This window comes from Peromyscus maniculatus, chromosome 21 (genome assembly GCF_049852395.1).
Source record: "Peromyscus maniculatus bairdii isolate BWxNUB_F1_BW_parent chromosome 21, HU_Pman_BW_mat_3.1, whole genome shotgun sequence".
Taxonomy (NCBI): Eukaryota; Metazoa; Chordata; class Mammalia; order Rodentia; family Cricetidae; genus Peromyscus; species Peromyscus maniculatus.
In genome coordinates this window covers 39,419,343-39,445,456 of record NC_134872.1, presented here as the reverse complement: position 1 = coordinate 39,445,456, position 26,114 = coordinate 39,419,343, and the positions used below count along the sequence as shown (strand labels likewise).

General features: G+C 46.4%; 1 protein-coding gene across 3 annotated transcripts in view; it reads left to right on the top strand.

The window, feature by feature from the left end:
• Window positions 1-21,433, top strand: part of Vwa3b (von Willebrand factor A domain containing 3B) — a 195,408-nt gene extending 173,975 nt beyond the window's left edge. For 2 of the 3 annotated variants that reach the window (XM_076557482.1, XM_076557481.1), the window contains exons 23-29: window positions 1,554-1,665; window positions 7,158-7,282; window positions 9,192-9,329; window positions 10,614-10,714; window positions 20,288-20,464; window positions 20,686-20,921; window positions 21,376-21,433. In XM_076557482.1, the coding sequence (XP_076413597.1) occupies window positions 1,554-1,665; window positions 7,158-7,282; window positions 9,192-9,329; window positions 10,614-10,714; window positions 20,288-20,464; window positions 20,686-20,809 (777 nt within the window). In that variant the 3' untranslated portion in view covers window positions 20,810-20,921; window positions 21,376-21,433. Of the gene's footprint in view, window positions 1-1,553; window positions 1,666-7,157; window positions 7,283-9,191; window positions 9,330-10,613; window positions 10,715-20,287; window positions 20,465-20,680; window positions 20,922-21,375 lie in introns of all 3 variants that reach the window. The other variant, XM_076557483.1, reaches the window with a different exon arrangement.
• Window positions 21,434-26,114: the final 4,681 nt, after the last annotated feature.

Below are 26,114 nucleotides of genomic sequence, written 5' to 3'. Positions count from 1 at the left end.
TTCCTCTGCCTTTTCTGAAATTCCCTGAAAGTGACCTCGTCCCTGGAAGGTTGTCACTGAGTTGGGCCAGAAAGGAGTTATTTAGTTCAGGAGATGGGCATTGTTCCTTCTTAAAACTCTGTTTTCTCTGTCCTTGGTTAGTTTGTCTCCAAGTATTCTGGTCTTTCCTCTGATAGGAGACTAACTAGATACAATGTTTGTCTGCATGTTCTATTTTCTCTTAAATTTCCACTTATATTGTGTAGCATTGACAGTTTATGTGTTTCTGTTGTTTAAAGAAAAGTTGTCACTTAAGAGTATTTACACTTGCCTCCTGGGCTATGGTTACAATTGCTGGTTTTAAGTCTTTATCCATCATTTTAACACCTAGGTCATCTCAGTATTGGGAACTACTGGTGGTCTTTTACCTGAAGACTTGCCACAGTTTATTGTTTACTTATGTTACACTTTTATTGTATAATGGACATTTTGAACATTGGGCTTCAAGATTTTGTTTTTAAACTCTTTGATGAAGGCTGAACATTTTTACTAAAACTTGGTTACCCTTTTACTTCTATGGGCACTTTCTTCTTCTCTGAACCTTTAGAAGTGGTTCTCACGTCAGTTCAGTTTCAAAAACCTGATCTACTCTTCGGGTTGCCCTCACTCACATCACTGAAGGCTTAGTCTGGTGCTCTGGGTCCTGGACAACGGCGTACATTTGAGTTTAATTCTCAGAGCATTTGCCATGTTTTTTTTTCCCCTGCATATGTGCACTTCATGGGTGAGCCCAGATTCCTCTCTGAAACTGAGAGGAATTATACTTTATATGGCAACAAGTGACGTCATGTAGAGATGATGCTGATGATAACGGGCCTCCACTTTCTGTGACAATCTCACTCCTCAGAGGCAGCATCCATGAAAGATGGGCTTTTAGTTCTTGGGTTCAAACTGGATTGCTCTCTAAGTCATGACTCTTCGTATTTAAACAATAACTTTCATTCTACTTTATGATAATATCGGTCTCATTATCTCTTCTCCTACCTGCATCCTGCGATATTTTATTTAATGTGCTGAAGCCTATATTTCTGGATGTGTCAGATTTCTTCTTTAGTTCCTGACTCCACATGGCAGTTCCCTCTGTGCCAGGGCTTTGTCTCTCTGCTTATATATTATTATAAATTATATATATTTATTATATTATATAAATCTGTATATTTTAGAATGGAAGAATTGGATAACTGATTGATAAAAGGAAACTATATATTATATAAATTATGTATTATAAATAACATATACATTATTATATAGCCATATAATATATAATTACATGTAATATATATTTTTAGTTTAGAATGAAATAATATAGATATATATGTAGAGAGAGAGAGAGAGACAGAGAGATACAGAAAGATAGAGAGCCAAAGTTAGCCTTATGAAAAGGACGATCTTTAGTTAATGTAGGACAGAGGTGTCCCGGATGAGTATGTGGTACATAAAAGTCCCCTTCTCTTCATGATTTTACTGCCTACGTTACCTTTTGCTCATCACTTCTCACTGTTGGTCTTTTTCAGGAGCAGAAATTACAAGGGTGTCCAACAAAAAAAGTCAGATCAAGGAAAGTAGATCCCCTCAGAGGTCAGAAGGTCATTGCCAGATGTGAGAAGAATGGCTTCTATTTTCCAGGTACATTTTTCAGACATTGCTGAGCAGCCTGTTACCGGGGAGTAGAGGTTTCCACCCGAGCTTTCCATACAACACTGATGTTTCATGAGCCTGACTAAAGATATTCTGCTTCTCAAATAAAAAAAATAGTTCTTTCTCCCCAGAGGTGAGGCAAAAGAATAGTAGAAAATGACATTTCTTTTCATCTCTCATTTGTACAGTGAACACATTTCTGTTACATCCTTCTAGGCTGCATATGTGTGTACTATTCTGAACATGCCAGTCTACATTTATTTATTTTATTTGTGGGGGGAGGGGCGGGCACATGTGCCATGGCATGTGTCTTGGGGGAGCAGTGAGGGTGTCAGAGGACAACTTGCAAGAATCGTTCTCTGTGTCTACCATATGGGTTCCGGGGATCAAACTCTGGTTGTCAGTCTTGGCCACAAGCACCATCACCCCCAGAGCCGTCTCACCAGCCCTGGAAGTGCCCATGATTACATGTATTAACAGTGAACAAATACATGAATATTCTTGTCTTCAGGGAAGTTGTTTCTTACCAAGGGACATTAGGGGAACCTCCAAATAAACAGTAAAAACATATAACATGTTAGATACAGTACTGTAAGGAGGAAACCAAGCCACAAAGAGAATTGAGTGTGTCACATAGAAGTGCAATTCTAAATACGGTGCTTAAGAAAAGGCTCCTGAGGGATATGACATTGATATGGACATAGAAGAAGAGATGCCACCGGGTGGCAGTGGCACACACCTTTAATCCCAGCGCTCTGGAGGCAGAGCCAGGCGGATCTTTGTCAGTTCGAGGCCAGCCTGGTCTACAGAGTGAGATCCATGGCAGACGCCAAAACTACACAGAGAAACCCTGTCTCGAAAAACCAAAAAGAAAAAAAGGAAGAGATGCCATCATTAGATTATCTGGAAGGAAGGTTCAAGGCTGGGGTGCAAGGGACAAATTTCAGGAAAAGCAGACAGACTAGCACAGTTGATTTGAGAAGTGTTCCCAAGACATCCTTCAGGATGTGGTTTCCGAAGGCCTGATCCATTCAGTAGGGAATGGGGGTGTAGAAGGGGCTTTGTAGACAGTGAAAACAGTATCTGATAAGAGCTAGAGATAACTAAAGATCCTGTGTCTGGATACAGAAAAGCACCTCTGGCTGGGACCAGGAACACAAGAGAACAGCGGGAACCAATAAAGCTTTCTTAGTCAGGGTTTCTATTGCTGCAGTGAAACACCATGACCAAAAGCAAGTTGAGGAGGAAAGGGTTTATTTGGCTTACACTTCTACATCACTGTCCATGATTTAAGGAAGTCAGGACAGAAACTCAAACAGGGCAGGAACCCACAGGCAAGAGCTGATGCAGAGGCCACAAAGGAATGCTGCTTACTGGTTTGCTCTTCCTGACTTTCTTATAGCACCCAGGACTACCAGCTCAGAGGTGGCCCCACCCACAATGGGCTGGACCCGCCCACATCAATCACTAGTTAAGAAAATGCCTTACAAGCTTGCCTACAGACTCATCTTATGGAGGCATTTTCTCAACTGAGGCTCCTTCCTCTCTGATAACTCTAGCTTGTGTCAAGTTGAGATAAAATCTAACCAGCGTAAAAGCTTTTCAGGGAGGTTAATATGGGATCACTCCCAGCAGGTACTTTTAAGGAGTTTGCCCTTGCTCTCAGGGCATCGGAAAGTCACATTTAAAGTTGAGAGAAAGGCTGGAGAGATGACTCGGTGGCATGGATGGAAAGACGTGGATATGTGCTTAAAATACGAACTACAGGTGCCTGTAAGATGCGCAACAGAAAATATTAGAGAAGCCACTGGAGTCTGGGGTCTGGAAAGGGACTCTCGATACGGAGAGTCTGGAGACATCAACATAAGGATTGTCACGGAAACATGGGCAGGGTGAACAGGCAAAAGATGACTGGAGAAAACATAGAGAACCCCATAAGAAACACAAAATTCAAGTGCAGAAGTCGAGCCATTCATCAAATTTACTTAGCTAATCTCTCTAGGTAGTGAGAAATAACTTCAGCAAAACAGTTGGCTTCCGGTCAGCATGTGAATAGAACTATTGACTAAGATGTCTTCTTTGATATCTGGCAAATGAACTTGGAGTTGACTGGATGAAAGGAAATGCAGAGTCAGGCATTTGAAATAGCTCCTGTGCGGAAGCATCAAAGTGCTGTGCCGGGGTGCTGGGCTGGGTGTGGGTGGGAAGCGTCCCTCACTTGGGGCTAAGAGGGGATCACAAGAGGCCCCTTCTGGTGAGAATCTTGAGTTTCTGAATGTAAGCCATGGGGAGGATCCTGTGTGAATCTGCCATGTAAGCGTAATGTAGGACTGCATTCCAGATGGATGGCTTATGGACTAGGGTCTGCTTGCTGGCCAGGACTCCAGGGGAGTGAAGACTGGCTCAGACTTGCCCAGCATCACCGCTGTGTGAGCCCAGGCTGGGGGACAGAGAGTACCTGAGACCGTACAGCAGTTTGTTCTTAAATGTGTAATGGGAGCCAACGAGTATCCTCATAACTGCCTGTGGGCTGCCCAATCAAAACATTTCAATTTGCAGCTGTGATTGAATTCCAGTAAGTCGACATGGAGGAAATAAACATTTGAATTTAGTTACAGAACCCGTAATTTTGATCTGCGGCTAGTCGATAAACATTCACGCCACGCAATTAAATGGCAGTCTGCAGAGTTGGTCCGTGGGGAAAGCACTTGCCATGGAAGCGTGAGGACCAGAGTTGAGGTCCCCAGAGCTGACATGAGTCAGACGCAACAGTGCATATCTGGAACTCCAGCACTCCCACAGGGAGACAGGAGACATAGAGGAGAATTCCCAGAAGCTCATGGGGCCGTGACCCTGGCATCCACAGTGGTGAACAAGAGGCTCTCAAACAAGGAATAAGGAGAAGACCAACCCTGGAGGTTGTCCTCTGACCTTTACATGTGCACCAAGGCATGTGTGCACCTGTACTCACACATACAAACGCAGCGCACAGGAGAGCTGGATGGACATAGATTCTCTGCCTTTTCCCACCCTTCAAAGTCAAGGGATCTTTTTAAAATTGGAGACTGTAACTTCTCCTGCAGAGTCAGTTTTTCTTTAAAAAAAAAAAAAAAAAAAAAAAAGTTAAACTTGTAGAAAAGTTACAAGAAAATGGAGAATTCTTAAATTCCTTTTACCCAGATTTACTAATTTTTAACATTTTGTCCCATTTTATTATCTGTGAGTCTTTTACTTTTTCACATTTTCACTTTCCCTTCCTAAACACAGACACAGACGCACGCACGCACGCACGCACGCACGCACGCACGCACGCACGCACGCACACCCCTTTTCTGAACTATCAAAGGATTAGAGGTTAGGTAGCACTCATCACACATCACAACTCTCTTTCTCAAAAATGCAGGCACTCTCCTGATGGAACCACAATAAAAATGACCTTCAGGGAAGCTGACATCACTGTGCACCTTCATGGGTGTTCCGCCTTTGTTACTTGCCTGCCGATGCCTTGTGCATTTTTTTTAAGTGCAGATCCAAATTCAGAGTCACGTGTTACATTTGATTAACATACCCTTGGTGGTGGTTTTTGTTTTGTCTTTGTTTTTGTTTTATATAAATAGGGTCTCACTATGTAGTTCTGAGTAGCTTAGAACTCACTCTGTAGACTAGACTGGCCTCAAACTCACAGAAATCCACCTGCCTCTGCTTCTCTAGTGCTGGGATTAAAGGTGTGCACCACCACACAAAGCCCCTTAATCTAGAATTTTTATTTAACCTCTTCAGTAAACTTTCATGTTGTTAAAATTAAAAGTAAGGCCTTAATTAATTACAGGATGGCCTTACTTGGTTTTGTTTAGCTTAGACTCAACACATACATTCTTGCCCAGAAGACAACCTTGGTGATGTCACTCAGGTGTCATCCTGTCCAGAGGCACATGATGTCCATTTGTCCTCCTTAGTGATGGCAACTTGGACCATATGGTTGGTATGAGTTTGTAATTTCTCCTCTTAAAAAACAAGGCCAAATAGGTTTTAATAGACAATTTATTGGTGACTCTTTCTGGTGACGGTTAGTCTAAATCTTAATCCTTCCTCATGAAAAGGTCTGATTTAAATGCCATCAATCAGCAGAAAGGCAGCATGGCAGTAATGAACTGGGTGCCCATTGCCTGAAAACACATCTACACTGGTGTACACTCAGCCTGACTGGCTGTTACTGCTAGCCTCAGGATCATAACAGGGACTCCCATGTAGCCACATCTATCCCAGGAGTCGAGGAGGAAATTGACTGCTTCCTGCAGGGTGGAAGTGGCCAGCTGATGGGTGGCCTGTCCTGTCCAGATGTTGACAGGCAAGGAGGAAGACCCATTTCAAACACGATGAGATCATTACTTATGGAAACTGGGTCATTCTTCCAATGACAAAAAAAGAATTTTTCACCAGGGAATTCATAGTGATTTCTGCCCTGTGTCATAGGTACAAGTTACGATGGGAAAAAAATAAGCAAGGGACGGCGGCGGGATACTCCTCTAAATGTTTCTAGCCAGCTAGCCCCAAGTTTTTATTCACCTGAATTTCCTCTCCTGTATTAGCTGCTTGCCTGCAGTCACTCAGCTTGCCCGCACCTCAGCTGCCCTGTCTTTCCACACAGGATTTGAAATGGTTAGACTGCTGGTAAGATTGTTGTGACGATGGTCTGGGACCACACACTACACTTTGTCAGTCACAGGTGCTTACCTTAAATGTACACGTTCCTGTGTTCAGTCCTCAGCACAACAATATGCAAAAGTGAAGAATATAAAATTGGCCAGACATGGCGGCACATGACTTTAATCCCAATGCTTGAGATACAGAGGCTAGCCTGGTCTACATAGATAGTTGTAGGCCAGCCAGAGCTACAAAATTAGATCCTGTTTCTAAATAAATAAAATTATAAAAATTGAAAAACATGTGTAACGTTCTCTTTACCTATAATGAAAAGACAAACTACGTGTGGCTGCTTCTTTTTTTCTTCCTTTTTTTTTTTAGGAAAGCCATGGGGTATGTTCAGCCTGGCGACCTTTTCATTTCTCTAATATCAAATGAAAAGCTGATTTAGGTGGGCATTTATATTTCCTCTTTACTCTCACAATTTAACAGTGCCTACACTCAGTCTCTCTAGAAGGACACGGGACTAGAATAAATAGATAAGATTTGGGTGTGTGGGGGGGTGCCCGGTAGGAAGCTGTTCCTAGAACAGTCAGCAGGATGGGATACTGCTGGTGCTGCATGAGTGGGCTCTCCTTCACCTCTGAAACCAGAACATTTTATTCCTCCGCTTCGTGTTCAGCCCCAGAAGGCATCGGACTATATCCGACGTTTCCCCCTGCAGGGATCAAAGGGGTGTGCTGATTTAAAGAGGCCTGGGCTTTGACTCAGCACAGACCACGGGGTGGAGCAGAACTGTGGCTGTCATCGTGCTTTGTTTCTTTTGATCCTTCCAGGGGTTGTGAAGAAATGTGTGAGCCCCACTCACGCGCTGGTAGACTTCAGGTATGGAGAAACCACGATTGTACCCATCTCCTTCATCACACCCATTGGGGGCGCCATGCCCTGCCCACAACTTCAGGTACCTACTCTCTGACCCCTTCTGGGACCCTTGATTATGGCTGGTTCTCAACCGGTGGGTCAGGACCCCTTTGGGGGCAAACTATCCTTTCGTAAGGGTCGCCTAAGACCATCGGAAAACACGTGTTTATGTTACGATTCATAACAGTAGCAAAATTACAGTTATGAAGTAGCAACAAAAACAATTTTATGGTTGGGGGTCACCACAGCATGAGGAACTGTATTAAAGGGTCATGGCGTTAGGAAGGTTGAGAACCACTGCTTTATACTGTCCACAGGGTCTTGGATTACAGAGGATGGCAAAGGTCCCTATGTGGCCCTCTTGGGCTCCTGTAGGGAGCTTGTCTGGGCAGGAAGAGCAGCAGCCAGTTTCTAGTTCCTATCACTTGGCAATCAGTGTCTCTGCTTGTGACTGATGTGCCAACTCCCTCTTAATGTAGCCATCCACTGTGTCTAGTGGCTCATCTAATATCTTGTGACACTTGTCACAGGGGGAAGGAAACTGTGTGGCTCCCAGTGTTCCTGAAGCTTTCACTGCAGAAGGCTGCATTATATTATATCAAGGACAGAACTAGTGATTCCTGTGACCTTGTAGTCAGCCGCTGCCAACCTGTGATGTCATAATGCAGTTACTCCGAGTGTGCCTTCCACGGATGAGACAGACGAATACATTCTCATCTGATTATAAATGAATAAGCCCTACACCGTGCCGGGTTCATCCGCCTGCCACTGTCTTGACACCCAGACATGGGAGGGCAAGGCCCAAAAGGAAGGCCTTTCAAGCCCCAGGGCTGCTGTTTCCTGCGTGGTGCCAGACAGGGAGGGATCGTGTGGGTTATCCTTGGTCTGTTCCTACTTCCTGGACCAGACCCATAGCACACCTCCTGCATGTTCCTCCTGGTGACTGACAGGGACCCGGCAGCCTCACTGTGCCCCTTTGCAAAATCATCTATACCTCTGTGTAACCCTCACCGTGGATTCCATGTCTGTGCTGGGACTGACATTCACCAAACCCACTCTTTCCTGTGTCTGGGGGACAGACCTTATAACACTGGGGACACGGTCCCCATCTCTTTATATCAAACACCCTGGACACTCCTTCAGCCCCAGTCTTTATTTCTGCCGATCTCTGTGCGTTTCAGAACCCTAACCTGTGGTGGTATTGTGTTCCCCAAAATATTGTGTACCCAAATAAACTTATCTGGGGTCAGAGAACAGAAAAGCCACTAGAGACTTAGGATAGGCAGTGGTAGCACATGCCTTTAATCCTAGCATTCCAGAAGCAGAAATCCATGTGTTCAAGGATACAGCCAAGCATGGTGATGCACGCCTTTAATCTCAGAAAGCGAGCCTTTAATCCCAGAGAGTGGTGGTAGAAAGCAGAAAGGTATATAAGGCGTGAGGACCAGAAACTAGAAGCATTTGGCTGGTTAAGCGTTCAGACTTTCGAGCAGCACAGTTCAGCTGAGAGCCATTTGGATATGAAGACACAGAGGCTTCCAGCCTGAGGAAACAAGACCAGCTGAGAAGTTGGCCAGGTGAGGTTAGCTGTGGCTTGTTCTGTCTCTCTGATCCTCCAGTGCTCACTCCAATAACTGGCCTCAGGTTTGATTTTATTAATAAGAATTTTAAAATTCATGCTACACTAACCATCTTGCTGACTGTCAGTTGCCAAACTCCTACCAAAACTGGGTTTTCCAAAGTGCTCACAAAATTGCAGGTGTGGCCCAATAAACTCAGAGAATTGTGGAACCCTTTCTTGTCTGATTTTTTTTTTTAAAGCTCGATATTAGAATTTTATCACCAGTACCTGCCAGTCATCAGTGACTATTGTGAAAACGAGCTTATATTAAATTATGTGTGAGCTCTGCAAGCAAATTCTTTGCTGTGGCATGTGCTTTCTTCTACAGGTTGGGGATTATGTGTTTGCCAAAATCGTGACAGACAAAGGATTTGACTTCTATGTCCCCGCCATTGTCATAGCCCTTCCAAATCAGAGTGTGCCTTCGGAAAAATTCTATACAGTGTTGAAGTGTAACAACCGCCGAGTAAGTGTCCACCTAGAAAAGGGTTTTCCCCCTGGCCTGAGGGGACGCAGCTGTCTGCTCGCTCCTCCTCCTACTACTCAGGCATCCCTTGTGGTTTGGACTCTACTCATGCTCAGAGCACTGTGGTCTCCTTGCTTCTATGGGAGGATCATCTGGCTTGCCTTGTCACACTGCAGTTGACAGCTGGGCAGGCTCACTCTGGGCTCTCTCTCTCTCTGTGTATGTATGTATGTATATATGTATGTATGTATGTATGTATGTATGTATGTATGTATGTATGTATGTGTGTATGTGTCTGTATGCATGGTCAGATGTATGTGGAAGCCAGGGCTCAACCTGGAGCTCATGCATTCAGCTAGTCTAGCTAGCCAGGGATCCCGTCTCTGCCCTTGGGTAGAGTGCTGGGATCACAGATGGGCTGCCATGTGTACGCAATGTTTCCGTGGGTTCTAGGGGTCCAGACTCCACTTCTGTTTGTACAACAATCTCCTTATCCCCTGAGACACCTCCCCAGCCTCAGTACCACTCTGTGCGTGTGTCTTCTTGTTCCTGCCTGGGCCCCTCTGCAAGCCCTTAGATACAAGCACCTCCCGGGCCTTTCTCAGCCTTGTCCTCCCCTGCCACCCCATGGTCTGTTGGTTGAATGAGCATTCCCAGTGTGTAGTGCTGCTTGAGAATGTCTACAGGGGAAGAAACAAGCCAGAGATGTGTGAAATGATGTCCTGAGGCATGCCTCAGGGGCGGGGAGAGGTATACAGCAGATGGTCTGAGATCCCACAAGAAAGGCCTCAAATTCCAGGGAGTAACTTTGTTGTTGACCCACAGGGCAGGAAGTCCCTGGGGGCCAGAACACTATAGTCAGGGGAAAGGACATTGAAGATTCTCATAAAGATTCTGGGAAACCTCACAAGGGAAAGCAGGACTTTCAGCGACAGGGTCATGGTCACAGCTATCTCAAAAAGAGATGGCTGAGGCTGAAACCAAGATAGAAGTGTGTGTGTGTGTGTGTGTGTGTGTGTGTGTGTGTGTGTGTGTGTGTGTGTACGTGTGTGAGCAGGCCTAGCAGTTGACCTAGAATTTAGATGAATGACAGAGGAATTAGCAATGACTTTTATTCAGCAAAGATATGTAAGTCAAAGTGAACTTAACCCGCTCTCTTGAGTGGCACCCCAAATGGGGTAATGACTAGTAGCTAGTGATAACAGCTTGAGCTGCAATAAAATTGTTCACGAATTGGGGACTTCCTGGGTTCAAATGACGTGACCTCTTTTGGTGTGATTACAGGAATTTTGCCCTCGGAGTGCACTTATAAAGATCAGCCAAAACAAGTATGCTCTCTCTTGCTCCCAGATAAAAGCATCCCCAGTTGAGAAGGACCGAGCTGTGTGAGTACACCCAACCTCTACCTCTTAAATATCAACTCATATCTTTGCGTCTTTATTCCCTTGCTGAGATCTAAACCTTCTGAGTAGTAGGGGAGGGGAGGAGAGATGGAAGGCTCAGTTCTGAGACCATTAGTCAATCAACCTCCTACCACTGAACGCCGTTGGTCATTCCATCCTGTTCTTATCTCAGAGTCAACATTATTTTCACTGGCCCTTCATAGAAGCATTCAATCCTGCCACGAAAAAGGAGTGATTATGCCCCTTTCGTGTGTGTAAGGATTCAAGGCCTTCTAATTAAACCTCACTTGGGAACGGTCCCCTAACTGCCCCTTCCATATAGGGAGGTGGAAGCGAGGTGCTGAAGTGGCTTACCAGATGAGCGGGTGGGTGGGTGATTTGGGGTTCCCCGGGTCTACACAGTGGAATTACTGAGAGATGTGCAGGCAGACTGGCCCAGTGTCAATAAGAAAGACTTGAGGTGGAAGAGCAGACAACACCCAAGTCTGTGGCACCAGCAAGGGCAAGGCTGACGTCACAGCACCATGACCTTGGCGTTAAAGGCACATAAAGGAGAAGCAAATGTGAGGTTCGAGCAAGGGTGGTGATGAGGGGATCCGGGAAGCACTTTCCAGTTCCACAGAGTGAACGTGTTGTTCGGGGCTCGTGAACCTTTCATTCTGCGGGTAGCCTCTGGCCTTCATTCACCTTCATTGCAGAAATGAAATGGCTTTGTATTCCGCAGTTTGGGGCACATGGGGCTCCTAACCTTTCTCTGTGGTGTCAAAAAATATCAGAGTCTCTCCTCCTGATGAAAACTGATCTACCCGCCAGTTCTGGAGGCCCATTCCTCCATGCCCGGGGTCCTTACTCCGTGGGTGACCACTGCATCCTACCATCCTCTCTCCTCAGCTTCCCCCATGAATTTACCCACTGTGTGTGTGTGTGTGTGTGTGTGTGTGTGTGTGTGTGTGACTGTTCATATTTCCTCCCTCCCTCCCTCTTCCCTCCCTCCCTATCTGTCCCTGCCCCCTCCCCTATAACTGTAGTGTGGTCTAACTCACACTTCCCTTCTCTCCGGTCTCTTCTGCAGACTTGGATAACCTTGTCTCCATTCAGTTCCCTCCCTAAACATGGACATCAGTTTTCCCTATACCCCTTACCAGGAAGGGATTCCACAGAGCCCAACTGGGACCTCACATGTGTCCCAGCCCCCCTCAGGCTTTGCCCACCCTGACCCTGCTTGCTCTCGGGATGACACTTGGCTTCTGAACCTGCCTTCTCAAGCCTGCCATGGCTCCCTGGGTCTTCTCTCTGCCTTATTGTGTGAACACCATTGCTTCCATGATGCTACTCACACCAAGGACCCCGTGTCTCTTCCTCTAACCCAGTCTGTGGCTCTGCATCAGAGTTACAACCCCCGAGAATGGACCTACAGTGAGTCCTTAGGAAAGCTGCGTGGGTGTGTGTAATGGGCAACTGCAGTAGATAGCTTCAATGGAAAGGACATTTTGGAAACTGAGTTTTAGATCCATAGCCTGCCCCACAAGGGGCTATAGGTCTCAGATGAGATTGTTGATGGCCATGCTTGGCACAGTGTAGGTATTCTGCATGATGGGATTGGCATTACTCCCAAATGCCCACTGAACTGTCTGTGTGTGTGTATGTGTGTGTGTGTAGATGCCCATGCATGTGCACATGGAGACCACAAGAGGATGTTGGGTCTCTTCCTCTATCACTTTCCACATTATTTTTAAAGGCAGAATCTCTCACTGGCTGACCAGTGAGCTCCCAGGATCCCCAGTCTCCACTGCTCAACACTAGGGTTGCAGGCACGTGTACCTACGCCCAACTTCTACGTAGTGGTCAGGAGTTTGAACTCAAGTCTTTTCACAACAAGCCTCTCCCCCAGCTTCCCATGACTATTTCCACCTGACACTACAGGAGTTCCAATTCAGTCTGCGCAGACTGAATTCAGTCCCCACACCTTTTCCCAATCCCGGACTCCTTGTCTCAGCTCCTCTTCCTTCCACGGAATTGTCCAAGTGGACATCTGCCAGTCATTCACCACAGCCCATCTGCCTTCAAGTCGTTGTGATCCAGGCTCGGAGATCGTTTTTGTAGCTCTGTTGTAGCTCGATGCTTTGGGCAGAAGCTCCAAGTTGCTCCTATCTAGGCCTGCCCCCAAACCCAGGCTTGTTTGTTCCATGGGGGGGGGGCTCAACTGATTGATTTTCTTTGAGTGCAAAAGGTTCTTGTATCATCTCCCTTATTTAAAAACCCTCAGATCTCACCCCCATCTGGGTTCCTCTCATCCTATTTTAACCTCTAATTAGTGTGGTGCTGCCTGTCTCCCTAGTATCTCTTATTCCCAGTCACTTCTAACCAACCACCAGGGCATACTAACTACTTCCCAACACCACGCTTTCTTAGGTCTCTGTGCTTTGCATAAACTGGGTGTTACTTTCTCAGAACACTATTCCTTAGCCACCCGGGAAATCTCAAGATTGGACTCAAGCATTCCCACTACCATGAAATGTCCTGGTACCTAGCTAGCTTCTTGCATGTACTAAGGTGACCGGCCATGTCACATCTTGTGTAGATTTTCATCCCGGAAAATTTCCCTTGGGCTAGCCTGTCTCAGTCCACTTTCTGTTGCTATAACAAAATGCCTGAGGCTAACAACTTTTCAAAGGAAGAAAGATGTTTATAGTTCAATTTTGAAGGTTGAAAGTCCAAGGTCGGGTGACTCCATCCATTTGGCCTCTGGTGAGGGCCTTTCTGGTCCTATCAGAATATAGCAGATAGTATCCTATGAGTAAAGGGTCAAAACATAGTAAGATGAGGAAACTAGAGACCATGGAGGGGCTAGACTTGCTCTTGTCTGTCAACTTGCTCACCCCAGGAGAACCCAATAATGTCTTAAAGGGGCCAGTCCCCAGTGACCTAATTTTCTCCTACTGAGTCTCACCTTCTAAAGGACCCATCACCTCTCCACATGGCCACACTGAAGGCCAACCCTATAGCATATGAACCTTTGGAGATAAATATCTTTAACTCTAGTCCATGATAAAAGAACATGAATATTAGTCTAGGTATTGACTATTTTCACTGAACATTATCATTAATCATTTTTTAATTAAAATTCATATCTTTCTGTATGAAGGAAAAGCCTTTGTTTTGCACATTCCCTGGGCCTCCTTTAAATTTCTTAGCTACTAATTATCTACTCTCTCCTCTGGGGCTCACACAGGAGATAGATTCATTGACTCTCTAATTCCCTTTTTTTTTTTTTTTTTTTTTTTTTTTTTGGTCTCACTCTCAATGCCTTCCTAGGAGCAACAAGCTATGTTTACTTTTCCTAAGCAGGAGTCGTCTTCAGCCTACTAATTCCAGAGCAGAATCTGTCTCCACTTCTATAACCAGGGCTGAATACAAGAATGGAATGTAGCTGTTTTCTAGTATCTACCTTCTTTTAGGTCTTCCACTGGTACCTAATTCTCACTCACCATCATGTACCATCTCCTTTTGGATGTCTGTAATAAATCCTCGGGCCTTAATACCAAGGAGGCCATTATTGAGAATCCTGATTTCTCATGTTCATGTCCCTGTGTCATTAAAGAAATGTACCACAGCTACATTAGTTTCAACGGAACATTAGTTTCTGGTATTGACTCAGTTGTGCCTATCAAATTCAGGGGTGATCAGCCAGGGCCCTTCACCTCCAGACACCTGGGTAGACCAACATGTACAACATGCTGGCCTCTGTCATCTCACCCTCTTCTCTTCCTTCTTGAGGCCTTCAGCTGTGACTAACAGAGCATTTCCTGCAGAAAGATCCCTCTCCTAGTCCTTGATGGAGGATATAACCAGTGAAAGATGGGAAGGAGACTATTCAGAGGAACACTAAGATCAAAACTAACTGACTACAGTTTGTGCAGTATTCCATTTTCAACCCATGCTTGACAGCTGAGGGACTTTTGGAGACCTTTAATAAGACTGGCTTGCAAAATACGTCACCATGTTAACAAAAGTCTAGCTCTCAAGGGACCACACCAGCATCCCTTGGTTTGCCTCAGGAGATGTGTGGACATGGGTCCTGGCTGCTTCTTTCCTCTTGTGCCACCCACTAAGAGTGTGTCTTCTGAGGGGACCCACCTTCTCTTCCTTCCCTCTTCCTCTCTGTGTCCCCAAGCTTTCCTCTATGTTCTATGGCTTCATACATCCTCTTTCTGAGTGAAAATAGTCTCTCACTAGTCTAGAACATTCATCTCAAGAAAACATGTCATTTCTCTCACGTGATCTCAGGAGCTCTTAAGAAGCAAGCAGAACAGTAGGAATTCCCCACCACCGCAACCCCCCCATCCAGCATCCTCTGCCCTCACCGAGGCAGGAATTTCCCTGGCTACCTCTTTGGGGGTCCTGTTCCTTCCTGTCAGAGGGCTGTGGTCTCTTATTGCTGTGCTGCAGGGGAAGGCAGCGCCTGGTGGGTTTGATGTTCTGGCTTCTAGTTTTCTCCCCGGAGGGAAATCACCTCAGCCAGGTGGTGTCACAAAGCTATCTCCAGACTGGGGTGTCTGGCAGGTCTGAGCAGAATCCACATACCTGGCGTCCTGTAGCAAACCTCTCTAGCAGAGCTGGAGTCTACCTGCCCACTTAACAGAGCAAGGCCAGGGCAAGTCAGCCCTCTAGAAAGATGTTCTCTTGAGAGGGTGTGTGATTTCTTAATTGGAATAACAATAATAGCAACAGTAGTGACAACATTCCAAACGTGATTGCAGGAAAGCCACATAGGACTAATCCTTTTCTTTGAGCTCCAGAAAAATCCATCTTATGGGAAGGAAAAATCAGGCCCCCCGAGGGGAAGGGATCGGCTTCTCTCGCTGCCTGATTGCCACTGTGTGGTCCTAGGGACACTGTCCTGTGTGAGACTGCCGAAGAGACGACTTTCCCAGGCCTCGGAGGTGGTTTGTTTGAGTCTGTGGTCAGCTCACTATTCCCGGCTGCACACAGCATTAGTCTCCCATTGTCTCTCCTTGGAGCAGCCTGGTGACTTCCCATGGATTCAGGCACATGTTTCCGTGGGAGGGGCGATTCCCAAGTGACTTAGCCTCCTTCCTGGATGGTGGGGAACAGCCTCACTCTGCCTTCTCAGCAGCAGGGTAATGAACTCATTGACTGAAACATCAAGGGCCATCAAGGGCCGCTTCTGACATCGCAGGGACACGTCACTTCCCTCACTCTGACGTAGTCTCTCCAGACAATGCTTCCTTCCCTGGGAGGGAGCTGGACCATTTGAAATTAGTGAGTTAGGACATCTCGTCATTTCTTTATCCCTGCAGACGAGAGCCCCATTTTCTATCCTGGAGCCAAGCCTTGAAAAATGAGCAGTTCAGCCGAAACCTCTGCCTGTGCATGTCCTGTGTCTGTCCCTAGGACAGAGGCCGTTTCCTACTTTCAAGAGAATGCTAAGGTGTCCTCAGGAGTCGCAGAGACTCTGAGACCCATGGTATCAACCTCTCGATCTTCAGTTCCTTCAGCTGTCAATTCAGAGGCCTTCTTATCCCCCTGAAACATCTGTCTGGTGCCTGTTCCAGAGCAAAAGAGACACTTGGAACAATGTAGAAAAGAGGCCTCTGGGGGCCAGCAAGAGAACCAGGATATTGGCAAATCTTGATCATGGCTTCTCAGCACTTTCTCTCTGGAAGTGAGACCAGAACCTTCTAAAGAGCCAGTTAAGACACAGTGCCTGGCTTCTCATTCTACCCCACTGTGCACGCTTTGATCCTGTTCGGTGGATTGCAGTTTGGGCATCCCTAATCCAAAAATCCAAAATCCAGCAGGCTCACTTAGTTGGGGTTTTATTGCTCTGAAGAGACACCATGACCAAGAAAACTCTTACGAAGGAAAACATTTCACTGAAAGTGGCTTTACAGTTCAGACGTCTAGTCCATGATCTTCATGGTGGGCAGACACAGTGCTGGAGAGGGAGTTCTGCATCTGGATCAGCAGGCAGCAGGAAGTGAATGTTACAGTAGACCTGGCGTGAGCATTTTAGACCTCAAAGCCCCCTTGTGACCCACTTCCTCCGATAACACCACACCTACTCCAACAAGTCACACCTCATAGTGCCAGTCCCTGTGAGCCTATGGGGCCATTTCATTCAAACGGCCACACTCAGAAATTCAGACCTTTTTTAAAACAAACCTAATGCCACGAGCAGAAAGCTTCACACTTTCTGACTCACGTGTTAGGCTACAGTCACAATTCAGAGCCACCAAAGATACAGTATACATCAGCTTCACACAGGATGCACAAAGGTGTGTGAGAAACAGACTGAACTTCATGGTTTAGACTCAGGTTCCCTCTGCAAGGCGTCTCATTACATAGATACAAATAATCCAAAATCTGGAACACTTCTGGTTCCAAATATTTTGGATAAGAGACGTTTAACCTTGTATTCAACCAAATCTATAACCTAAAATAATTAATCCATCACCTAGTTTAATGCTTCTTTAGTGTGAAATTGAACAAAAGAAAGTCATTGAATGGGTCACGTCTAGTCATGGTTATGGCTTATGTCCATGAGGTCATGACAGCCCTTCCTATCTCCTTAGTGGTTGTGGCCAAGAAGCAGAGTAAGGTGTAGGGGGAGGCCAGGGGTAGGAGCTTCCACATCAGCCCTATGTGGAGGATGCACCCTTGTAGACTGAGGCAAGCCAATCTCCAGCCGGATGGTCTTCTGGCCTCCTTGGGCAGTGCACACACACAGTGCACTTAAATACTTGCAGGCAAAACACTCAAAAAAAATAAAAATAAATGAATTTTAAAAAATGTTTTCTCCTGATCAAAGCTTTTTGTCCTAATCATGACAACTTGTCTTGTTTTATTCTTGTTCCCAAAATTAATGTGTGATTAATATTACTTATAAATTAAAGGCAACTGGGAAACCTTTTTAAATCCACAGCCTAACATGTCAAAAATGAGCACAGTATTTTGGTATGCATTCCTCTAGATTTTTTTCATCTGCTGTGTTGATTTATATTTTTTTTTCAAAACCAAAAGCTCTATTGTTTTTCCGTATCATGTATAACAGTTGCAAAACATATTTTAAATGTGGGAAACATGGGGTTGGAGAGATGACTCAGCAGTTAAAAGCACTCACTGCTCTTTCAGTGGATCCACGTTCCATTCCCAGGACCCACATGGTGGCTCACAATTATCCACATCTCTAGTCCCAGGGGATCTGATCCCCTCCTCTGGCCTCCACAGTGGCCTGGGCACACATGTGGTACACAGACATACATGCAGGCAAAACATCCATACACATGAAAGTGAATAAATAAATACATAAATACATGCAATTTTTTAAATGTAAAAAGGTGGGGGACATATTGATTCTATTGGAATCCATTTCTCAGAGGCAACTTTTTCTAGTTTACTTCAAGGTGTCTTGTGGCTGGAGGCTTTTCTGCATCCTGCAGCCACGTATAAAACAATCACTCAGAAGCTTATATTAATTATGATGTTTGGTCAGTGGCTCAGGCTTATTACTAACTAGCTCTTACAACTTAGATTAACCCATTTTTATTAATCTATGTATTGCCACGTGGCTGTGGCATTAGCAGTCTGCTGGCCTCTTGCTCCTTGGGCAGCTGGATGGCGTCTGCCCCTGACTCCATCCTTCTTCTCCCTGTCCCTCTGCTTGGATTTCCTACCTGACTCTTATCCTGCCTTCCCATAGGTCAAAGCAGCTTTATTTATTAACCAATGGGAGTAACACATATTTACAGCCTACAGAAAGATATCCCACATCAGTGTCTAGTCTCCCTTGCCCATTTACAACCCTGAGAGCAAAAAAAATGAAAATATGTGTATTCTCTTTGTAACTTTTTTCCTACTTACTAACATATTTGTTACCTCTTTTCATAACAGTAACCCCTGCTTCTTCATCATTGCCCGCCTAAAATTCCATTAGGAGGTGGCCTTAACTCATTCATATGACCAGACCCTGCAAAAGCTGTCCATGTATTGCGTCTTGGCCCCTCTCCTCCTCCCTCAGCTCCTGCCGGCAGGTAGACAGGTCTCTCTCCGCTTGTGCTTTTAGCACATCTGGAAAACCCCCACTACCTCCTTCTCTTCCTAAGAAGCTGTATGCTCTAAAGCCAATCAATGCTAATGGGTGGCCAGTGGAGAAACATGAAATAGAACCAACTTAGCTTCAAGGGAGGCAGCAGCGTGAGGAACAGTGGAAGTGACATTGATGAGAGTTCAGATTTCCTTGGTTCAGATAACCTTGAGGTGTGGCCTCCATGACTCCAGGCACCTGTTCTCCCACAGACTTGACACTGCATAAGACAGTTTGTGTGGGGCGAGGCGGTGGTGGTGCCCATTCCTTTAATCCAAGCACTCAGGAGGCAGAGGCAGGTGGATCTCTGTGAGTTCGAGGCCAGCCTGGTCTACAGAGTGAAATCTAGGACAGGCACCAAAACTACACAGAGAAACCCTATCTCGAAAAAACAAAACAAACAAACAAACAACCCCCCACAAAAAAAAAACCAAAACAGAACAACAACCAAAAAAGATAGTTTGTGTGGGGGATCCAGGAAAGCCTTTTTATTGCGTTACCCCTACTGCTTGAGCCAATTTTTTTTTTAAGCTTCTCTTGGAAATTCCCTTCTGATTCTTGTGCCAGTCTTTGAAAATAATCACCCGTGATACAATCTTGATCCATTACAGAGTAATTTAAATAATGGGATCTTCTGTTGGAAAATAACTAAGAGCCTTTTCCCAGATCATCTTTTTCTCTCACATCTCCCAGAAGAACTGGAAACAGTAGAGTTACTTAGGGTAAAGCCAAAACAAAAATGTTCTGAGTGGAGGCAAGGGTGGTCAAGATAACAGATGCAGAAGTGTGAAACAAAAGTGAGGATTACATCCAGGTGTTCAGTGCTCTTCACACAGCCGGGAGGTTCTGGAAAAGAGAAACTGACCAATCAGTGGGCCACAGTGAGTGGGCTAGAATGACGTCACGGCATTCCCAGGATGCTTTCTCTGTAGAAAAGCCACTACTTAACTCAGCCTTGTCGGGTCCATCTTCTAAATAAGCCTCTATCTATGACATCCCATAGGCAGGCCTGTGCTTTTTCTATTAAATACAAGGAAAAGTCACATCACTGTTGGCATTTGGGAGTTTCTGATGATGCACCTTGATCCACACAATTTGAGAAGCCTCCTCTGAGATAGAGCCAGGCTGGCGCATCTGTAGTGGACAGTGGTCAGTGCTGAAGCATGTACGGGGGCATCTGAGCTTGAGGTAGCTCTGTCTTGGCTGACTGGGTAGGGACTGGGTCCACGTGGTTACGTTTCCTCTTCTGGGTGGGGCTCCTACATGTGGACATGAACTGAATAGAACTTAAGCCTAGTGTCCAACACCTAGGGCAGTGGACAAAGCTTAGATACTTCTGCTGAGATGAGTGGGAGATCTCTGCACATACACACCGTAGTTGTCAAGTCCAGGGTGTGCATGAAATCAGCCTCAAGCTCTCCTCTGTCTCTCTCTGTCTCTCTCTCTAGGGGAGAAGCAGAGACAAGTAAATCTTTCCCACTCTGGTCAGTGACTGAAGACGACCTTGGAAATTTGAAACAGCCGAGGCAAGAGACCCTTAGAAAAAAGAAAAAGAAGCCCACCAAGAGATCATTTCTCCGGGAGATGATGTCCTCAGATTCGGATGGCTCTTCCCATGGCACCAGGTCCCCAGAGTCTAACCCCAGTACCTTCCCTGTGCCCAGGGTGGGGGATTGGGAGGCACCCTGAACCTACACGACACTTGACAACCTCTTTCAAGAATAGTGCGCGTATGTGAGATCATCCCCCAGTTTTCCAGGCCAGCATAGGTCCCAGCACAACAGAACCCCACCCCCACCCCCACCCCTCCTCCCCCGTCATGCCGACATCCACTTTCCCAGAGAAGGCTCTCCACTAGAGGCCTAGGACACTGCCGTCCTTGCCTTCGCTGCTACAAGGCCACCAGGAGCAGCCCTGCCCTGACCGATGCCAGCCACCCGCAGCGCAAGGGGCTGAAGACCCACGGCTGAGGAGCCCTAAGGCACACGCCCTAGTGGCAGCTAACTTTAAGCAAGCCACGGCTCCTCTAGGGCTTCACAGATCCCAGCCTCTGGACCCTGTGGAGCAAGCCTCTCTGCTGAGGTAAGGCTTGCCTTCCTTCCATCCAGTGCCTGCCCTGTTGATGAGAACCAGCTTCCCGACCCCCACCCCCACCCCCGTCCCCCAACCTACTGTTTGAGCTTAGGGATTTTTTTTTCCTGGCCATTCTGTATCCTGCTTCCCCCACCCCCACTGCCACAAACGGTTCTCAGTCTTTTGATACGCCCTGCATACATAACAGCACTAGCTTGATAGGCGACAGTCACAATGTCCTCAGGGTTTTGGCGGGGAGTCCGTGGATTTAGGCCCCACACCGACAGACAGCCTTGTTTTAAATTGATTCTTCCTTGTGAATTGAGAATTCTGTCACCCAACATGAAGGCTGAAATTAAGACCCGGTTGGTAGCTTGTCTGAGATCTGTAAGACTGAGCCCTCTCTGTGTTACTGTTTTCTGAACACTTTTATTGAGCCCTTCCTAATTGGTTTTGTCTGTAGTCTGTTGTAGGTACCTCTAATTGAGTGCAGAGCCTGAATAAAATCTCTTACATTGGAAGCTTTGCTCTGGCTGCTCATTTGCCACTGTCTTCTTTGAACAGTTTAGTACCAGTTCTGTTCTCTAATGTCAAAGCTGAAATAACTCTCTCAAAGTCTCCTATTTCCAGGTGGTAGCAGTCCTTGGGCTATAAAACAAACAAACAAAAACCATTACAGGTCACTAAAAAGAAAAATATTGGAGACCTTCAGAAAATAGAAAAGATAGGAAGAGTTCTGATATTCAAAAAGTGGACAAGCTGATTAAACATGGTGTTCATGTTGTACCCGTTTCATGAAACCCCCAGAAACCGTCAAGGAGCTAGTTCTCAGTGCAAGCACATAAGGATCCTTTTATTGTCAAGTTCAACCTGGGCCACCGCACAGCAGATGGAAGGAAATGTGGCAGTGGCCACGAGCCCAGGTATAGAGAGTTTTTATAGGGAAAAACCACAAGCCGGGAATTACATCCTTGGGATTGGGTGGAAGGGATATGGGGCAAGCTGACTTTTTTGAAACTGTTGGTCTAGACTTGGGGCATGAAACCACATTTGAAATCATTGGGTTAGACTTTTGTCAGGAAACCACAACTCGCTGAGCGGGATTATCTGGACTGCTCAGCAGGATTATCTAGATATCTTCAAGGGCCATAAACCACAGACAGAATGTCTGCAGGAGCATACTGCCCTGTATCTGTTGGAGTTGTCATGGCACATTCCTGAGGTCCTTCCTGGAACTGAGGACAGCAGGTGGTCTAAGATGGAGTCTGTATTGCCTTCACATTCACATTCCTGAAAGCTAGAGCTGAGGAAATGAGATCAGGAACCCACTTCCAAAAATCATGGGAGAATGAGAAACATCCGCTCGGGCTTAAGCTGAAAATGATGAGGGAAAGAGGAAGGCGCTGAAGAGTTCATGAAAGTGGGAAGCAGGCAGGGAACCTGCGGGAGGCAGGTTGCACCTCCCCCGCCCTCGCCCCAAAGACAAAACTCAAGCCCTTGTTGGCGGGACAGCCCCGAAGTAACTTTCCTCTCCAGTCCTGAGAGAAAAGCCTGAAGGATGTGTAGTGGTTCCCTGCATAGGCACACTGGTGGGGAGGAAGGCGTCCTTCAGTCCCTGAAAGCATGGGCACTCTCACGCATTCAGCCGGAAGCTCAGTGTTGGCAGTGAGCCTGGCTTCAGGACCGTCTCCAGGCTTCAGGACAGCCAGTAGACAGGGTGTTATAATTTAAAAACGCCGGGAAGGAGTCACGCCACACAACAGGGCTCACATGAGAGAGAAGGGACAGAGAAGAGGGTAGAGAAGGAGGACAGAAAAGGGGGCAGAGACTGGCCCCTGGGGACAAGAGCAGCAGAAGAGAAAGAGACGGGAGGTGGGCAAGACCCGCCTTTTATAAGGGAGCCTAGCAAATGCATGTAGGGTATGCTGTTAGTGGCTGCAGCTGAGGACATATCCTGTCAGGACCCTAAGGACAGGCCAGTACAGATGCCTGATTGCTAACCCACGAGAAGATGGTCACCTCCTCTGTATTCCATGACCCCAGCTCAATGTTCTTTTCTTCTTCTTCTCCTTCCCCTCCTTTTCTTATCAAACTTTGTTTTAATGGGCCACAAAAAAACCAAAAAACCCCTAGAGAAGATATTGACCCTTGCATCAGGGAAGTCAGCCGACCTCTAGTGGTTATATAAGTCAGGGAGGGTCTCAGCTCCTCTGGAGGTTGGCTATCCAATATTCCTCTTAAACATTCCCTTTGACCCCTTTCTCTTAAATGTATAACCTGTCAGTCCACGTCACATTTCTCAATCTAGACTGGAAGCTAGAACAATAAACACTCCCGGAGGAATTTTCAATGGGCAGATGGCTATTAATAAGGCTACCTGGATTAGAACAGCCACATTGTAATTTACCACATGGGAACTGAATCAAAGTCCCTGTCATTTAGAAAATACCAAATGCCAAAAACGAGGAAACATCTACAAGAACTCGGAAGGAGATGGCATCAGCCTGCTCTTTTCTCTTTCGCATGTCTGTCACAATGCAACGGGAGAGTGGAAACAGAAGCCAGGCACCAGAGCAGGATCGGGCAGAAGCAAAAGCAGAGAAGTGTGGAGTGAAAGATTGCCCAGAGAGGAAGAGCTTTCTATCTCCGAAACAGGCCTGGAGATAGATGCCTGGCAGACAGAGCAGGCGTTAACCCTGAAGAGCTTATGCCTCCCGCTTCCAGCTTGAGCAGGCCGATCCTGCAGTGGCTGTGGCAGCTCGTCTAGCACCTGACAATCTGTTCTTTGGGTTCCGTTCCAGCTTTCCCAAGACTGGTCCCCAGCCTGCTGCAAATTCACGTGAGCTTTCCAGGCCTTAAAAATGTCAGCTCCCCCTGGTAGCTGGCCAGTGTTGGAGGCACATGGCTGGGAAAACTCTTAAGTCCTCCCCGAACCCAGCAAATGCATAATGCAAAATAGTGTGTCAAAATCCAAAGAACCCACTGTGGAGGTCTGAGATTGCCTCTTTGGTCTGATAAAGGGAATACTTGTCCTATTATCACAGGACAATAGAGTCTCTCCTATTCCTACAATCCCATTAAGCATCCAAGAAAGGAAAAAAAAATGGAGAAGATTGGGATGTGTGACTGAATGCCTGTGTCACAATTGTGAGCTCAGCGCCATGACCACTGTGAGCTCAGCGCCATGATATAATCCATTATCCATTCTCCCACCAGGATATAATTTTCTGTGGGATTTTGGCACCTCATGGATTAAATGCGGACAGCCATCCTTTTTCTCTAAAATAAAAAACACCCGAGTTAGTATAGCATGGAGATAGCAGGCCATGGTACAACTGGGCCAGAAGAAAACGCCGGAGGAGTGTAGGCCCCAGATAGCAAAGCAGAAAAACGGAGGAGGAAGGAATTCGCGGTGTCCCAAGGAAGCAGAGTCCGTATGGTTTACCAGCATTGTAACTGGGCACGTCAAATGATGTCATCTGGATTTTGATCTAGGAAATAAGATGCCAGAAAAGCATCCCATGAAGGGAAGGGAAGGAATAAGGAACTGTGCCACGACCCATAGGTGACGCTGTTACTTTGGGACCGCGTAGAGAAACAGAGAGTATAACCTTGGTTTCCCTTTGTTCCTCCGTGCATGGTGGCTGAGAACAGATCTGTGACCCTCCCCTGCCCTCCATGCTAGCAGAAATTCATGTCCCTTAGAAACCAACTTGTTAAAAAACAGCCAATCATGATTTAAAACGTTACTCAGAAAAGCATCTGCCTGGGGACCACGCAGTCGACACAGAGCAGGTGCCCACCTGAAGTTGTGGTGGGACACGTGAGCTTAACTAACCGCAGCAAACTCCTGTGTGTGTGTTTCCCTCCCTTCTTGCACACCTGATCCAAAGTCTCCCGGATTCTCCGAGGGAATAGTGGTGGAGACAGAGTCCTGTCCCCGAAAGAGAAGATAAGGAATTAAACAGCATTCTTTAGCTCCCAGCACATGGCCACAGACACACGGGGAAACAACCCAAGAAAGAGAACTGTGTGTGCACTCCACAGCCCCTGGTGTGAGACCAAAGTTCCTCCATTTTTACAGAATAGCAAGTTAATCGTGTGATGGCGACCGTGTGGCCATGGAATGTCCCAATCCTGGTCTCCATGGCGATTGTTTAACCACAGAATGTCCCCACCTGAGGGCAGCCAATGAGAAACAGTGGTGGGCAACCACCCCCTTAGAAGTGAGATTAAACAATGATTTCTGGAAAGTCCCTAGAAACGAGCCAATCAGAAATGAGCATGTATGGAAACCCCCTGCTATTGTAATCTTGTGGGTTTTGCCTTTAAAAGCTGTGCACAATTCAGGCCGGGCACTTCCTCCAGCCTCCACTGGGTTGGATGTGTTGAACGAAGTCCCTGCCTAGGCTTGTATTGCTCTTGGATATCCTGAATTAAAGCCTTGCTTTTGCATTCCGGGTCGCTCATCTTCGGTGGTCTCTCTGGGGGGGGGTCGCGATCTGGGAACAACACTAGGAAGCCTGGGAGAGAAGAAAAAAGGCTTTTTTCTCCCAAGAAGACAGCGGACCAGGCAAACAGCTTGTCGACCCCAAGACAACAGAGATAAACGAGGTCTTGGAGTTGTGGTCACCTATCATGCACAAAAGAGCTTCTGTAATATTCCCAAACAAGCCACCAAATATGTTACCAGAACCAGGGTCCCCTTTGGGGGGTTTAGTATCGTTAATGAAAGAAATCCAGAATTGCCGGGCGGTGGTGGCGCACGCCTTTAATCCCAGCACTCGGGAGGCAGAGCCAGGCGGATCTCTGTGAGTTCGAGGCCAGCCTGGTCTACCAAGTGAGTTCCAGGAAAGGCGCAAAGCTACACAGAGAAACCCTGTCTCGAAAAACCAAAAAAAAAAAAAAAAAGAAAAGAAAAAGAAATCCAGAATAAACTCCAACAGAAGCTGGAGGACAATTTTATTAGAGTTTAAAAGAAAGAGTAGCCGGGCGGTGGTGGCGCACGCCTTTAATCCCAGCACTCGGGAGGCAGAGCCAGGCGGATCTCTGTGAGTTCGAGGCCAGCCTGGGCTACCAAGTGAGTCCCACGAAAGGCGCAAAGCTACACAGAGAAACCCTGTCTCGAAAAACCAAAAAAAAAAAAAAAAAAAAAAAAAAAAGAAAGAGCCCAGGGCAGACAAGCTGTGGATCTCAATGGTT